This window comes from Chionomys nivalis, chromosome 3 (genome assembly GCF_950005125.1).
Source record: "Chionomys nivalis chromosome 3, mChiNiv1.1, whole genome shotgun sequence".
NCBI classification, from domain to species: domain Eukaryota; kingdom Metazoa; phylum Chordata; class Mammalia; order Rodentia; family Cricetidae; genus Chionomys; species Chionomys nivalis.
Genome location: NC_080088.1, coordinates 71,643,865 through 71,656,668, shown reverse-complemented (window position 1 = coordinate 71,656,668; position 12,804 = coordinate 71,643,865). Strand labels below are relative to the sequence as shown.

Here is a 12,804-nt window from a genome sequence, read left to right as displayed (position 1 = left end):
GCTGAGGCCATCCACAACGTTTGCCATGCGCTAGCTGCTGCAAGTTTGCTGACGTTGTCAGTCAATTCTTCATATGGAGATGAATCGGTCTCCCTATAATTTGCACCCATTTATCCTAAACACGTCTCAATTCTGTTCTTCAAGGTGACAGCACACGCTGCAAAAAACATCGGCTCGTGTGCTTTTAACACTTGATGAGGACCAACATTTGTTTCCATTCATTGCCCACGGCAACCTAGCCAAGGAGGAGGTTTATGAAGGAAAAGCGATTCCAGAGCCTGGATCCAAACACAGATCTCTGGCTTCAAGTCCATCCTGCTACCCTAGGGGGCCAGGCAGGGCACAGTGAGAAGTGTGCCTGGCAGTAGGGAATGGTGGGGGTCTCTGGAAAACTGACAAAGCTCATTGAAAGCCACGTCTATTTTAAAGCTTAAGCAGCAACAGGGTGCTAAAGTAAGAAAGCCTGCAGGTGTTACCTGACACCCACACACCAGTTTATCATCTCGTGACTTCTGACGCTTCCCAGAGTACAGATCCCCCCCCCCCTTTATGGTTGCGCAGGAGGATGGCCAGAGCAGTCAGTGAGATGTCACTGTCAACCGTTCATTGGTCTGCCTGTAGTCTTCAGCATGGTGGCAGGGCCGGGAAATCGGAGGGGGAGGTATGGGTACCTGTGGGGTTTTAAGGGGGCATGCACACAGATCCTTGCCCTGTGAGGTGTTCAACATATTAGCCATGGATGGGGGTTAGGGAGGGCTGCAGGGATCAGTGTGGGGAGCTTGAACTGGGGCTTCCCTGGCAGAGTAGGGGTTCAGAGTCACTACCAGTGGCCTGCCCTGTACCGGAAGAGGCTGATCTCGGGGCCGAGATTACCGCTGACGGCTGAGGTGGAAATTGGAAAGACACACTGAACTCTGATTGCTCCTGACATGTGACTGGAGTCTCCGGTCACCCGGAGGACACCTGTTTCTTTCTGTCTGTCCCTTCTCCTGGGATTGCCACCTTGAGTTAGCCATCCTTCCAGCCCTGAGCCCAGAAATCTGCACGCCAACCCAGCTTTTCCTTTTTCCTCCACTGCATTCACCCACACAGCACTTCCTGTGAGCTGTCTCCGGAACAGATTTCCCAGCAACCTCTTCTCTCCATCCCCATGGAGACAGTGAGTGAGTGCAGGGCTGATTCCTCCACTCACTCCTGGTCCACAGCCTCCTTTTCTCTCTCTGCCTCCATGTCCACTCTCCTGGTGTGTTCTCTGCATTCCGCCCTGGAGGGCAATGCCTGGGTCCCAGACCCTCCACGTTAGTGCTCTCCTCTATCAGTGTTGCAGCTTCCTCAGCAGCCTACGCCTCAGGATCAAGGCTCTGCCTTTCTTCCTAGCCTTCACCTTCTGCTCGCTCGGCTTCCCACCCTGCCACGAAACCACCCTGAACTTTTCTCAGTTTTAACACTCCTGCTTCTCAGCACAGAAGTCACCTCCTGTCACCTGGGTCTGCACTTGGTGACTCCTAGAGCATCGGGGGTGGTGATTGTTGTTTGTTCCCCTGAATGGCCGATAACTTCCTGGGAGAGTGTGTTGCCCTGGCATCTCCACTTGGGTCCACTGAGTCCTGCCATATGGCAGATGCGGTGGGAGGTGGCCCTGGCCAGGCTCTCATGGTGCCTACAGTCTGTGGTGGAGGCGTGGCTGCCAGATCTTTTCACACATAATGCACGATTGTGCCTTTTTAATGGAGAGGGAAGGGGAACGGTCCTGTTACAAGGTGGCTGTAGCTGACTGGTGTGTAGGAGAGCCACCCCACCCCAAGAAGCTACACTTCATTTGAGGCTGGGGAGCACTCCAGACAGGAGGACCACTTGGACTAGGCTCTGTGTGGGGAAGAAGATTGCCCCATTTGAGGGTCTGAGAGCAGGGCCAGGTGACTGGACCCCCCCATCCCCGAAAAGGATGGGAGGGAGAGCACTGACTCAACTACCTGAGCCCTGCAGTCATTAGAAGAGTCTCCTCATTTTCTGAAGAACCACAGGAAGCTCTTGGTGTCTTTATGCACACCGCAAACCCACTGATGTTAAGCTAAGAGCATTACAGCTGTAGCGGGGGAGGTGGGAGCGAGAGCCTCAGTGGGGTGGCGGAGATCACAGCACACGTGCTCAAATGGTGAATGAAGAAAGCAGCACACTACAGTTTCCTTTTTCCTGCCTGGCTTCTCTTTGAACTAGTAACCTGTGTGAGCAAGCCTGACATTCCTTTCATCGCACATGGTTCTTTTTTTGAGCTATATCTGTCTCCGATGTTCTCTGTAGAGGGATTTTGTGTAGATTCTCCAAGGGCGGCTTTCTTCCTCTCAATGAGTGGGGCTAAGGGGACTGAGGGCTGAGACTGCAGCCATGAGCTGCCTTTCCTCTCACAGTTCCTGCATGGGCGTCTTCTCTCTTCCCACAAACTTCAGAGCCCACAGAGGCAGCAGAGTGGGGTGTGTGTGATGTGTGCGGTGTATGTCGTCTGTGATGTGATGTGTACAATGTATGTGAGATGTATATGTGTATGATGTGTGTGATGTGTGCGTGAGATGTGTACAGGTCTGATGTGTGTATGTGATGTATATGTGTGTAATGTATATGTGTGTAATATGTGTGTTTGATGCATGTATGTGAGATGTGTATGTGTCTGAGGTGTGTATGATGTGTATGCATATGTGTGTGTATGTGAGACATGTATGTGTTTGATGTATGTATATGTTATGTATGTGTATAATGTGTGTGAGATGTGTATGATATGTGTGTATGTGAGGCATGTGTATTTGTATGATGTGTGTGTGAGATGTGTATGTGTATAATGCATGTATGTGCATGAATATATCTGGTGTGTAGGTATGAGAGATGTATATGTGTGGATGTATAAATTTGGGGTGTGTGTGTTTGTGTTTATGATGCATGTGTATGTGTATATCTGGCATGTATGTGTTTGTGTGTGTATGATGCGTGTTTGTGTATATATCTGGGGTGTGTGTGATGTGTATGATGTGTGAATATGTATATATCTGGGGTGTGTGTGTTTGTGTGTGATGTGTATGATGTGTGTGTATGTATATATCTTGTGTGTTTGTGTGTGTGATGTGTATGACGCGTGTGTATGTATATATCTAGTGTGTATGTATGTGTGTGTATGTATATATCTGGTGTGTGTGTGGTGTATATGATGTGTGTATATATCTGGTGTGTATGTTTGTGTGTATGTATATGTATATATCTGGGGTGTGTGTGTGTTTGTGTGTGTGATGTGTATGATGTGTGTGTATATGTATATATCTGGGGTGTGTATGTGTGTGCGTATATCTGGGGGTGTGTGTAGGCATGGGGACCAAAGCCTGGCTATGGAGGGGGGTAGCAGCTCGCTGATGTTCCTTCTCCCCTCCTACTCTGAAGGCCTCACCTTCCCTGCCTGACTTGGCTGGGGTCTAGTCTGGCCAACCTTGATGTTTCTCATCCTTTTATCAACTGTGCCCCAGATGCCAGCAAACCCTGTTGTCCCTGCCCCCTAAAGACATCCAGACTTGCACAGTTCTCATGCCTTCCTGTTTCCATTGCGGCTCAGCCCCAGCCACTCTCGCTTGGGTCACTGTGGGAACCTCTTAACTGGTCTCCCTGCTTCTGCTCTTATCTTTTAGCATGTCACCTTTCTTCTTCACTTAACCCGCCCCCCCCCCCCATTGCCTCTGCTTCACCCTCTGTACTGCTTCCTGTGTGTCCCCTGCTCTTGGTCACACTGGTCTGCCTTCAGTCTTAGGGCCTTGGCCCTTGCTGCTTCTTTTGTCTGGACTATACTCTTAGGCATCCACACAGCTCAACTCTCCAGTTCTTGGAAATAGCATCACTTTGTACCCTGTGAGCTCGTCCCTGACTATTCCTAGGTTGCAACCTCACTCCATCCCTAGACTCCCTTTGTTCCTCTCTTCATACATTTTTACTGCCCTCTGATGCTCTATACATTTCACTCATGTCTTTGTTGCCTGGTTCTTGCCTCTAGAAATAGTCTCCATTAGTACAGTAATTTTGCCTCTTTATGCATTGGTGGCATCTCTAGTGACTACAGGAGGATCTGGCTCATAGGGATTCAAGGCAGCATTTGTGTGATGACAGACAGGAGGTGTGAAGCTGCCCTGGGCTCATGGCTTGTTCCTGCCCCTCTGACTTTGATACTAGCCTACCCCGGTGCCTCTGTTGGCAGCTTTCCCGTCTTTCTGTTCTCTACTGCAGAATTTGCCCGGGTTCTGCTTGGGTTCTGTCTTGACTGTTCCCCATCCCCACATTTCACAGATAGTCTCCATCACTTTCTGAATCCAGGCAGGGCTAGGCTCGACCTCAGGCTCCCAGCCCTCCACCCCCCTCTCATGCCCTTTCCAGGTGGGACACAGCCCAGCATGGTCTGTCTCTGCTTGCACTGATCTGTACCTTCCGGAAATGCTCCAGGTGTTCCTCTCCAGCTGATTCTCCATAAACTGTGACCTGTGCTCAGCTCCCTGGCCTTTACTCATCACGTGACTATCTGGATCTCTAGTTTTGCTTCAAATCTGTCTTGTTCTGCTACTGCCCCGCTCTGTCTGGGACAGATTTTTTTTTTAAAGACAAAGCCTACAATGAAACTCTTCAGCACGCCCCCCCCCATATCTAATCAAGCATCTGTACACTAAAGGGGTACCGGATGGACAAGACACGGCTCCATTCCTTCTTTAGTTCATTGCTTTTTGCTGATTTTAAATTTACCCACTGTCAATAATATAAGTAAAGGCTTCCTGGCCATTCTTACCAATGCAATCCAAAATCCATCCAACTGTCCCATCTCCGCCACAGGCAAGAACACGGAAGTCGGGGGTGTCATGGAAAAAATTCAATCTGGAAAGAAGAAAGGCCACCGTGGTATTGTTAGTGGGTTGTGACTAACATTTGTGTGTGTGTGTGTGTACATGTATGTATGTTGGGGACTGAACCCCGGGCTCCAGCCTGTCAAGCAGACTATCTATCAGTGAGCTTCATTCCAACCTTACTAACTTGATTCTTCTGAGTCAGTCTCTGTGTTCCCTGGAATTAGGAAAAGATCTTGATTCTTTCAGGGTTGAAAGAGTCACTTAGCATTCGGAATCCAGGATGTCCTATGCAGAGCTACTGAGTATGGATAAAAATCAATGGTGTGATTTGTGTGTGTGCGTGCATGGTGTGTGTGTGTGCGCGCGCGTGCGCGCACACACGCGTGCACACGCTCACTAACATCCTGATACAAAGAGAATCTGATCCGACATTCAGTACAAATGAAGAATCATTTCTGAGAATTTCTCAACTATTTGAGGAATTCAATTTTTACATTTTGGCAGCGATACAGATAATCCATAATATTTTGACTCCTCTCAGCTCTCCTGACTGCTGTCTTTATAACCACCTGTTTAAGAGAGAAGCACTTAATTATCTGGATCTTCATCTTTCCCTTTGGGGCCCCCCTGCCAAAGGGAATGAGACCCATTTTCCCTGGTAGCCTGCGTTCTGTAGAGTAGGACCTGGGGCCCGCTGACCTCCAGCGGTTCTGTGGGCAGAAATCAGAGTGTCGAGAACACATCATAGTAACGTCTTTCCTAATCTCTAATGGAAATTTCGCATTTCTTTCGATTGTGAATGTAGGCGACAGACCCCAGAGGCTCTGAGAGCACCTGTGACTTTGTCAAAGTGAATGTCACAATTGTCACTATTTCAGTCCCATTACAACTGTGCCGTAAGTGGGACGCTCTCATTTCTGTCATTTGTGGCTTTCAGTTCACAGCCATTATTCAGCCAGACTATGAATACTGCTGCTTAATATGTTGATAGACCATATTCATTTACATGCCACAAATTTGTCTGTTAGGTTTTGCTAACTACTTCTCCACATAATTAGTTTCCCTGGAAATACCATATTATTTCACATTCTGCATTAGAAAATATCGTTCTGGATGGAGTTCTTAGTCCAACAGATTGCGACAGGAGTCCCTGGCAGAAGAAGTCAAGAAGTACTGCTTTGGAGAAAACGGGACCTGTGTATGCCTTGACGTGCAATTTAGGAATCCCAAGGTCTGTATTTTTCTCTTCTCAGCTGGGTGGTCTGAGAAGACCCCAGGGGGCTCTTAGCATGGATGGCAATGCTATCCTCTCTCATTTTCCATGTGGAACCCTGCTCTCTTTAGACGGGGCGTTCTGAACCGAGGACAGATGAGCATGCACACTGAAGACTCTGGACCCATCAGACCTGAAGCAGACCCCAAACTTGTCAGTCATAGGAAAAGGAATTAAAGGCCGAGAAACCCATGTCGTTGAAATACTCTCTGAGAGAGGGGCCAAAAGGACACTAAGTGTTTTGGCACGTGGTGGTGCTATCCAGCAGTAACCGGCAGACAGGTGGCCATGACGGCAACTCCAAGAGCCGAACGGACTTCTGAGTAAGTTTTCCAGATAGTGAATTCGCACCTGTGTACCTTTCTCCTTTTAACTGAGTCTCGTGCTTCCATTTCTATAAATAGCCCCTATGTCAGACAACCAAAAGACAGGGACAAGCTCCATTTATAGACACCTTACTCCAGCCCCGTGGGAGGAATCTCACCGAATCTAGAGTAGAAATGCGGGTCAGGAGGTGTGATATCCCGACCAGCAGATGGCGCTAGGGCACCAGTTCTGACTAGGTAGACGCCTTCAAGCCCATTGAGGTGACAATTTCTCATAAAGTGGGCAAGCTCTGTCCACCAGACCTTCAGTCAAATCACAGAGGCCCTGCCTGCTGCCCTCTAACCGCACTTTCTCACCTTCTGCTAGAGAGCAGGAAGGTGGGAGAAGGGTCGGGGGTGTGTAACTACCGCAAAATTGGATGCTTGGGGAGAAGAAGGGTTTACTTGACTGAAATGCTCCCATAGCAGGACACGTGACAGACTTTGAGTCACTGTGCCAGTCTGCAGAGAGATCAAATAAGCCATCAGCCTGACCGCCCTGCGGGTCCAATGGCCAGCGCATAGCTTCTCCCCTCCCCCGAACATCAACACCTTCTCTGGTGATGAGATAAAGAGGGCCACTTCCCAAACAATAACCAGGCCAGGGGAAGGTGTGCGGAGTGGGGGTGGGGGGGAGAAAGGAGAGCAGGTGGTAGGCAGAAAAAGGCAAGAGCCTGAGAGTTCAAAGGTGACGAAGGAGGGTGTTTCTTGAGAGAAGACTGATGTCCATACCCTGGAGTGGGTCCGCCATTGTCCAGGTTGAAAACTTGTTTGGGGTTGAGCAGGTAGTGGAATTTCCGGAGAATTCTATGGGGAAAAAGGAGTGACAGAGAAGGAAAATTGTACTGCAGAGGTCACCTGGGGACAAAGACCTTTGCACCCATCTGTGGGGCTTAAGCCTAAAAGGGAAAATGTTGCATGCGTACCCCCATATCCCAGTGCACCTGGCATCCTCACATCCTTACCTCAGGCCCCAAACTACCCCACTATCTGACTCCAGCCCCGCCCCAGGAATTGCTTATTGCAGCAGCCATGGCAGAGAAGCCCAGAGAAGAAGCCCATTAGAGACCTCTGGATATTCTGTGTCGGGTACGGTGAGTCTGCCCTTTGTGGAATGTCTAGAGGCGCTAGGGACCCCCGGGGAGAGGGTCCAGCTTTCTCAGAAGAGTACATGCGGGAGGGGGTGGGGCTGGAAACTGAGAGCAGCGACTATGTCTGGGTTTCCAGGCTCTTGCGTGGGATCGCTATGTCAGGTCAGGAGGCATCTTGCCCCTTGGATGGGGTGGGGACCTCAGTGTACTTGCCTGAGCCCTACCTAATGCTATTTTTCTAAACTTGAATTCCTGCTCTTCCTCCACCTGCTCATTTCCAAGACTGAGTGGTCCTGGGAGGTGGAGCAGTTCTGTGGGCCCCCATTTTCCCTCCCGCTCTGCTGAGCTTACTCCAGCTTCGCCCAAACCCTGCATGTTCCTCGCTGGGAAGGTGAAGTTCGGAATAGGCCAGGAGGCTCTAATCGGGTGAGTCTCACCACGTCTTTTAAAACCGAGGAAAGACTTGGTGAAGGACAGGAAGGGTCAGGCCTCTCTGAACTTGACTCTGGCAGCCTTCACAGGGGCTCATGTGGCAGGTCCGTGGGTAAGCATTAGGTCTATTCTAATCCTAAGGTAACCCTGTGAAAGGTGATATTATTTCCATCTGTGTCATAGAGGGGGAAACTGAGGCATGGGGAATTATGTCTCCTGGGCTAGGTGATGAAGTGGCAAATGGCCATGAGCCCAGGTTTCCTTGACTGTACAGTCTTCTTTATTGGGGTTGAGGGGAGGAAGGAGTTCAGGTCAGGTTGTTTTAGCATGTCTATTTTGTTATTGTTTTTATTTTTGAGACAGGATTTATTAGTGTAACAGTCCTGGCTGTCCTGTAACTCCGTTTGTAGATCACGCTGGCCTCGAACTCACAGAGATCCGCCTGCCTCTGTCTCCTTAGACCAGTACTCCTCCTGAGTACTGGGATTAAAGGTGTGTGACACTGTGCCCAACTGCCATTCTATTTTGAGGGAAAACAGAGGACATACCTTTCTCCTTGTCTTCCTCCACTTTTGGGGTTCACCAAGACTAGCAGGGGGTGAGTTCCTGGACTAGGGATGATCTTATACTTAAAAACAAGAGGAAAAAGAAATGAGCATTATTCAGTAGTAGATGTTGAGACAACTTTGGAGGGTGGACGGGAAGCAGGCCCAGGCAGGGAGGAGAGAAGGGAGGCTATTTGTCTGCTGACTGAGCTTTTTGAGGGAGAAAAACAGCTGTCTCCACCTTGAGAGACTTTCAAGGGAGCTAACATCAGTGAGCGCTGGAGGTTGGCATCAGAGGTGGGGCGATGGCACCAGCTTCAAACTATACAGTTGTGTGGCATCATGCCCACAGCACAAGGTCAGAATCGGTGAGGGTCGCAGTGAAATAGTCTAGAGGGTGCGTCCACCACGTCACACACCTGCACCAATGAGATGATGCCCACGAGCACTCCGGCCCTGGCACCTTCCAAATCCACAAGCCTGACCCAATTTTCCTCCCAAGCTCACACTTCTATCTAGTGGATGACTTATCATTGGTACCACACCAACATGCCCAGACAGACTGTGTTTCCCACAAAATCGACCCTCCTGCCTGGTGTCCTGCTTCTGTTAAAGGTGGGGTTACTCAACTGGACATCCAGGGGGAGATCTGGTTTGCCAAGTTCTTTCTTAGAATTTTCCTTGCAGCCTTCATGGTCTCTATGCTGTCAAGGCCTTTTCTACCCCCAACTGGATGCTCCAACCCCCCACCTCAGTTCCTTTCTAGGGTACCACGTCAAACATGCCACCCCTTCTAAAACACCTGTAATGAGACAACATTGCTCTCAGGATCAAATCCAAATCTCTAAGCCTGGCACCAAGACCTTCTCAGCCTCGCCCCTTCCTTCTGCTCTCTCCTCACTTTTCCTGTCTCCCTACCCAGGGATAGGCCTAGAAGCCTGTGTCTGCCTCCAGTGAGTGTATCTCCCCCAGTGATAGTCCCAGAAGCCTGTGCCTGCCTCTGGTGAGTGTGTACCCCCCGCCCAGTGATAGTCCCAGAAGCCTGTGCCTGCCTCCAGTGAGTGTGTCTAACTATGCATATGTTCACCCTCATTTGCTCTTGTCCCATGACTTGAAATACTCTCTTCTTTGTAACCTCTTAAAGAAATCCGGAATAGCCCAGGACTCGGTTCCAGAGTCACCGGCTCTGTGACGTGACATTGCTCTCAGCCGCTGCAACTAAAGCTGCTGCAGCATGCAATGTGCACTATTCCCCACAGCGTTGAGATTCGACTCTTTGCATTTCTTTTTGTCTTTCATTTTCTGGGTAAGCTCTCAAGCTGTCAGGTAGATCAGAAACGATGAGGAGCAGAGTAGAGCTGCCGTGGGCTCCACAGTGCCTGACACGGGAGTGGACTCTCAGTAAAAGTTTGTGGATTCAGCCAAATGATATTCCCACACAGATACCGCTTGGCCTCGTGTTCAATATTTAATGTCTGCATCGTTCGTTTTAAACTTCACAGCCATCTATCGCAACATGACAGTTTTGTAATGTGCAATTATTGTTGTCTATTGTTGTTTATGCTTTCAAAGAATTCTGGTGTCTTCTAGGGTAATTGTGTGATACTCAGAAGCATCTTGGAGCCAGGGGAGTAAGCCCTTAAGCTGGGAGATGACATTCAAAGTGCTTGATAGCCCAGCCTACCTGCGACCTGCCAGTCAAATTGATGCTAGTGTGGGACAACTTGTGTCTCTTGTCCTCAGTGTGTGTGTGTGTGTGCGCGCGCGCGCGCACGTGTGTGTGTATTCTCTTCTAAGTACCTAGTGTTCTTTTCTAGTTATCTAGACCCCTTCCTTTCTCTGTGGTGTCTAGACTATTTTCTTGGCATCTAGAGACTTCTCTTCGAGTGTCTAGAGCGTTCACATCTATTGATTATTTTATCTCGCATCTTCAATTTCAGTTTATCTTGTAATTTCAAAACAGATGATCTCCATTGTCTCAGTCTATAGCACTGTGGGAGTCAAGCAGTTTGTGGGACCCGGTAAACCTACTCTTCAAACAAGGAAACAGAAGCTCGCAGGCCTAGGATAAGACCCCATCTTTCTATTTCCTGTCCTGACATTCTTTGTACCTTCTCTGCATTCCTTAGAACTTCATGGAGGACATGCAAAAAACATTTGTTGGTGATGCTTAGTGAAAAATGAGGTCTAAAATACACGCTTAAGGATCAAGAACCTTTGGATTCACTCTGTTTTAATGGATTGTGTTCTAGAGATAGCTGGACACCCACAGAAGACCCACTGTCCAGTTTTACTCCACACATTTGTTACTCTTCAGAAGATTCGCAAGTTGTCGTTTCATGAAAATTTATCTTAAAGAGGCCACAAAGCCAATTAGAATATCAAAGGTATCAGCCAATCACCTTGCTCACCACTGTCTATAGCGTGGCAGTCAAAGGTTAACCCCAGCGGCCCGGGTAAATGTCCGCCCGTGTGACAGAATTGGTGGAATAAGAAGTGAATGCTGAGACACATTTCTTTAGAACCCAAGTCCCCCTCTCCCTTTCCAGTCTTTGGACCACTTAGAACAAGTAGTTGGACGGCCCATTCATGAGGTACCTGTGTTACAAGTTCACCCTTGGAGGCCATGCTGCCTTCGGACTTCCCTCCTTGCCTGTCCTGTGTGAGAGAGAACACAAACAGCCTTTGAGAGGGACAAAGGCCACTTGCAAGGACAAAATCAAAACATTACAAGAGATGGGTATTGGCAATGAAAAACTCATACAGGTAGAAAGCAGTGAGGTTTTCAAAGTGGGACTTCAGAGCTCAGAAACGAATATACCCCACAAGGTTTTCTAGGCTTCTGCAGACCCCGTGATGACTGTAACCTGTGATTACATCACCTGTGGTGACTGTCACCTTGGGGCATGGTAGGGACTGAAATAGGCAGAAATCTAGTTGACTGCGGGCTTTAAAAGCAGGCTGTATTCTTGGTTTCCCTGCTCAGCAGGACTTGACACCGTGACGTGGCTACTGTTCCTCACTTTGCTTCTTCTACTTTCTTGTTTAAAAGTTCATTGTTTATTCTAATGACGTTTGTCTAGCAGACTGCCTGGCGTGATAGTCAATGTGTGTGTGTGTATGTGTGTGCGTATGCATGAATGCATGCACGCAAGCATGTGATTGCTGTCTCTGCAGACAACCCTGGTTTTACCTGATCTTCAAAAGTTTTATCAAGAGAATCATGAAGCATGCCTGCACTTAACTATTTTAAAATTTTATATATTTATTTATATGTATGAGTGCTCTGTCTGTACTTATGCCTGCAGGCCAGAAGAGGGCATCAGATCCCTTTATAGATGGTTGTGAACCACCATGTGGGTTCTGGGACTTGAACTCAAGACCTCTGGAAAAGCAGCCAGTGCTCTTATCGGCTGAGCCAGCTTTCCAGCCCCACACACCAAACTTTTGTGCTATTGTTTGTTTAGCTTTATATCTTTGAGCATCTCTGCTTTTGCACCTAAGCACCTGTGCTGTGAGGAGCAGTGTCCTTGTCTGTTGGTGGAGTAAATGCTTGCATTTCTCCACAGGAGGTGAGTTTTGGGGATATGGAGTTGGTATATTTCTAACTTAATGGAAACTGACAAATGGACTTCCAGAGTGGTGATTTTCTTAAAGGTTTTTAAATGAGAGAAAAAAAGTGTCTGTTCCAGGCAGGGGTGAGAAGGGAGACTCAGTGGAGATAGTTTGAAGACGGAGGTGCAGGCGTCAGGAGGCAGAAAAAGGTTCCAGGTGGGAACAAAAGGAGCTCAATTCAACTTCATTTGTTTCCCAATATGTCTGAGACACTTGGGTAGGAGCCCTTGAGAGAGGAGATCCACGTGTGAATGCCGGAGAAAACTTGACAGGGAGGAAGGATGCCAAGCAACCCGGCCTGAGCCAGGTGGTCCCTTGAGCTGAGCTCTGCCTGAAAGATGCTCAGAAGGGATGTTCCGAACACGTGGAAGCAGCAGTTGGAAGCTGCTGCATCCGTGTTCTCGCCCAATCTGCCTGGGGCAACACTGGCTTCTTTTCAACATTCACCAAAGCATAAGCCCTTGGAGCTTACGTTCCCAGATGCTGGTCATGTAGGCAGTAGGTTGGCCAACAGTGGGGCTCTGGGACCCTCTCTGCCTTCTCTCTAGACTTGCCCTTGGAACTGGTGGGGAAACACGGAGGTGAAGTTGTGGGTATCACCTGTCTCTGACCCCTGAACCT

At 48.7% G+C, this 12,804-nt stretch overlaps 1 protein-coding gene across 3 annotated transcripts in view; it reads right to left on the bottom strand.

Moving 5' to 3' along the window:
• The window catches only part of Dgkg (diacylglycerol kinase gamma), a 212,595-nt gene that overhangs the window by 88,394 nt on the left and 111,397 nt on the right, over window positions 1-12,804 (bottom strand). For all 3 annotated transcript variants that reach the window (XM_057764140.1, XM_057764141.1, XM_057764142.1), the window contains 4 exons: window positions 11,167-11,226; window positions 8,572-8,651; window positions 7,233-7,307; window positions 4,805-4,890 (listed from right to left, as the gene is read on the bottom strand). In XM_057764140.1, coding sequence (XP_057620123.1) covers window positions 4,805-4,890; window positions 7,233-7,307; window positions 8,572-8,651; window positions 11,167-11,226 — 301 coding nt within the window. The remainder of the gene's footprint in view (window positions 1-4,804; window positions 4,891-7,232; window positions 7,308-8,571; window positions 8,652-11,166; window positions 11,227-12,804) is intronic.